At 62.5% G+C, this 4,303-nt stretch overlaps 1 protein-coding gene across 1 annotated transcript; it reads left to right on the top strand.

Annotated features, from left to right (window-relative positions):
• The first annotated feature begins 314 nt into the window (after positions 1 to 314).
• Positions 315 to 3,263, top strand: LOC144725426 (homeobox protein Hox-C9-like). Its single transcript, XM_078604633.1, is given in 3 exon segments — positions 315 to 468; positions 471 to 1,140; positions 2,662 to 3,263. Coding segments are annotated over 3 exon segments (987 nt in total). The 5' UTR covers positions 315 to 393; the 3' UTR covers positions 2,904 to 3,263.
• The last annotated feature ends 1,040 nt before the right edge of the window (positions 3,264 to 4,303 follow it).

Here is a 4,303-nt window from a genome sequence, read left to right as displayed (position 1 = left end):
GCACCAAATGAAGGACCGGAACGGCACACGAGGACGTGGGTGGCCAGGACCACGCTCGGCCGCCTTTGTCTCCCGGGAGGCTTTGTTTTACGCACCGCACCAGGTACTCATCCGAGGATGAGATGACCGAGGAGGAGGAGGAGGGGGGGGGGAAGTCCATAACCGGTTCGGACATTCGCCACCGTTATTGTTCATGAACGGGAATCGAACTCGTCTCGTCGGGTTTTCCTAGCCGCACGCAACACACAGCACGCGCGCGCACGCGGGGGGGGAGGGTTGGAGCCGCATGCCCCCTCCCCTCCCCGTGCGTTTTTGGGGGCTCGCGCAGCTGATTTCGCATGCGCGCATCCCCTCTGATGGTGGAGGCTCTCACACGTGTGTCGCCCGCGACCAATGGGAGCGCGCGGCGCCTTCAAAACACGCGGCCCGGTGTTGGCGGGGAGGAGCGCCGCCGCCGCCGATGCAGTCGCGCCCGGCCGCTATTGGGTCGCGCGCGCGCCCGCAACAGTAGCAGCAACAGCAGCCGCACGAGCAGCAGCAGCGGCGGTAGCAGCAAGAGGAGCAGCCGCAGCAGCAGCCGCGCCGCGCTGGGCAGCTCGGCTGTCATGATGTCCGCGTCAAAGGGGAGCCAGGGCCGCTACTTCGTGGACTCCCTGGTGAGGCACGACGGCGACGAGCTGATGGCGCCGCTTCACGACGCCCCCTTCCAGCTGCCCAAGCCCGCGGCGGGGCTCAGCGCGGAGTACCCCGCGTGCAGCTTCCAGCCCAAGCCCCCCGCCATGTACCAGGCGTCGTGGCCGCACCATCACGTGCACACGCAGCTCAACGTGTACGCGTCGCCGACGGCGGTAGCGCCCGAGAGCGCGTACGCGCGCTCGTGGCTCGAGTCGCTCGCCGGCGTCGGGGTCGGGGTGGGTGGCTCGCACGCGGCCTTCCCCCTGGCGGGCAGGCAGTGCGACGTGGCCCCGATGGGCGCCGAGGGGCCCGGCCTGGGCAGGTTTGACGCGGAGCCCATCCTGTACCGCGGCTTCGCTCCCGAGGCGCCGCTCGACGGAAGGGGCGTCGGAGGCGACCCGTGCACCGACACGAAGCTGGGACCCCTCGACTCGAGTGCGGAAGAGAAACGTCAATTGGAAGCAAGTGAGTTGTGGCGCATCGCTACCTTTTGTTCGCTTCGGTGTGCGCTCTTTGTCTCGCGTCGCCGTGATTGTGTTTGGGGGGGGGGTGGTGGTGGGTGTTTTTTTTTGGTGTTTGCGCCCGAACGGAGTTGCGGAGAGGACGGAGCTCCGCGCGCGGCCCTTTCCCTCGCTTTTGCCGCAATACCCCCCCACCACCACCACCCCGTCGCCTTGAATTTTATGGCTCCGTTCGCATTTTTCGCGTTCACCCACCAAGCGGCGGCTCTTTAAAACGCCAAATTCGCGCTCGCCGCCGCACTGCCACGACCATCAAGCAGCAGCGGTAGCAGCAGCAGCGCGCGTCTCGTGTGCCACTTGGGAGTGCTGATGATGATGCTGCTGCCGATGCCGCTGCTGCTGCGTCTGACGAGTGCAGGAGGCCCGTAGCTTTGATCCCCGTCGCGGCGTGTCCGGGCAGGGGGGGGGCAGCCTTGTGTAGAATCCCACCATCACCCCCCCCCCCCCCCCATTAATTTTATGCTAATCGCCTTCTTGGGCATAAACCTTTGAGCCAATTTCTGCGTGCTCTTGCCCTGTGGGTGTAATGTAATCACTAATTAGTTTAAGCAGCGGCTGCAGGGCACATGTTCCGGAAAGAGAGTGGGGAGAGGGATGGGGAGAGAGAGAGAGAGGTAGAAGGAGACGAACACAACTGTGGGCTGTAGACGTAGAAATGGAAATGTATCGAGGGGTCATTGGCCGGGTGAGAGAATCACACACGGGGGGATACCGGGACGAGGATACAAACGGGAATAACTGACACAGAAATAAACAACGACGGGAGAGAGAGAGAGAGATCGAGGGAAGGGCCTTTCTCTTCAAATTGTGAGACGGAGAAAGGGAAGCGGAGTGACGGTGAGACGTCAGAGACGGCGAGGGAGGGGGGGCGGGGTAGAATACAGAGAGCGAGGACACACCGGGAGAGAGATTAGAGGGCGGCTCACGGCCCGAGTCGTGAAGGGACGCCCGTGTGTGCGCGCGCGCGTGTGCCGGACCCGCCCTTGGCTCATCGCGCCGCTCGTCGTCTTCCCCGCTGCGCTCTCCCCGTGGGCCCGCTCAATATGAGAGGCGAAGCTCTCCGATAAGGGCGGTGGGGGGGGTAAGGGGTGGAGGGGGGGGCGGGGGGGGACCCACGAATCGCGAGCTCTGACCCGGCGCCGCGTGAACGCGCTCCGCGTGTCGCGTGCGCGCGTGGTTGCACATTCTACATGCGTGCGGTGTATCCCTCTCCCGACTGTCTACCCCGCCCCCTCTTTACCATATTCAACCCTGTCCCCCCCCCCGCCCGCCCGCCCGGGCCCGCCGGCCTACTCGACTGCCCGCCCGCCCTCCCTCCTGCTCGTCCGCGCCTTGCCGGCCTTCCCCTTCCGTTCCCGACCTCGGCCGGCACGCGGTATCCGCCGTCGCGCACTCGACCCTGCGAGGGACATCATCCCCACCACCACCCCCCCCCCCACTCGCACCCCCCCCCCCCCCACGGCAGGCGACCCCTCGGTGAACTGGCTGCACGCGCGCGCGGGCCGCAAGAAGCGCTGCCCCTACTCCAAGCAGCAGACGCTGGAGCTGGAGAAGGAGTTCCTCTTCAACATGTACCTGACGCGGGACCGCCGCTACGAGGTGGCACGCGGTCTCAACCTCACCGAGAGGCAAGTCAAAATCTGGTTCCAGAACCGGCGCATGAAGCTGAAAAAGATGAAGAAAGAGAAGAGCGCGGATCAGGGCTGACGTCTCGTTCTCTGACCCCCCCACCACCACCCCAGCTCTCTTAACCCCCCCCCCCACAACTCTCCTCCCTCCACCGCTGGCCCTGCTACCGCACTCTCGCATTACGAGGGGGGCTGGGTTGGGGGTAACCCCGGCACAAGACCACAAAAATGACAATATCCACCCCCAACAAGCACACCCCTCCCTCCCTCCCCCCGGTATTGTTCTCGCCGCTGACTGCAGCGAGGAAGTGCGGGGGGGGGGGTGTCTTGCGGGGGCGCCGAGCGCACGGAACAACGCGGTTCCTTGTTTGGTCGGGGCAGGAAGAGGCACCATCGCCTCGCTCTGTGTTAAAAAACTGAAATATGAGAGAAAAAAAAACCGGCAACAACAACAAATCCGCTACAAATTGGCTGCGAGCACAGCAATTTATTTCGTGACGTTTTCGTAGAGTTGGCTGCGGACTTGGCTACGTGTGTGTGTGTGTGCGCGCTCGGGTCTGTACGTGTGTACGTATAGTCAGCAATATTGCATGTAGAATTATATACACACACACGCGCATCCTAGACGTCCGGCGAATCGCGACTACTACTATTGTTATTAATTTCTGTGTAAAACTTGAAACGCGAGCACATTTTCCATTTGGACAGGTATTTTATTAACAGGAGGGGGGGGGGGGGTAGGGGGGTTGGGGTGACCACCTCTCCGTTGTTACACGGGGAGCGAGGGTCCGTGACGACCTGGCCGGGCCGAGTGATTGCCACCACCGCCACCACCGCCATCACCACCACCGCCAGCGCGCTTTTAGACAATTCCGCAATAATTTCCATCTGCAAATTTTCGTTGTTGTAGTTGTCTAAAAAGCAACAATTGCCGCATCAGGGATTTCGGAAACGGCGCTCCTCGTGCTCCTTAATCACATTGCAACAACAACAACAACAACCACTACCACCACAATCGGCACAACAACAACAAAGAGCTGCGTCTCCGCGTTGTTAACGGCGCTGGCGGCAGAGGGGTGCGGGCGGGGGGTCCGGCTTCGTGCAATCGGCCATCGGTCCCGTCGCTCGCGGGCGCGCCCGACGATGTCGTCGTCGTCTCGCTACACCTGTGCGTGATGGCAAGTAACTACCTAAACAACGACGACGTCGACGACGTTACCCTACCTACTACTCGAACCTTGCGTAGGACGCTCAGAGAGCGCGGTGTATCGGCGCAAGTGTTAGTAGGTGATGCTTACTCGGGGGAGGAGGGAAGGTGTGATGGTGGTGGGGGGTGGGGGAGGTTGAAATGGTGGCAAGCAACGTGTGATTGTCTGTTGCACCGCCGTTGTACCTAACCCCGTGCTGCCACGCACGCGCGCGCGTGTACACAGCGAGGTGTGGGTTTAATGTATTTGTCGGTGTTTATTGCGAGCCGCT

The sequence above is a fragment of the Lampetra planeri genome, chromosome 2, assembly GCF_965212315.1.
Source record: "Lampetra planeri chromosome 2, kcLamPlan1.2.h2, whole genome shotgun sequence".
In the NCBI taxonomy this organism is placed as follows: domain Eukaryota; kingdom Metazoa; phylum Chordata; class Hyperoartia; order Petromyzontiformes; family Petromyzontidae; genus Lampetra; species Lampetra planeri.
Note: the sequence above shows the minus strand (reverse complement) of the source record. Positions and strands in the feature narration are given on the sequence as shown.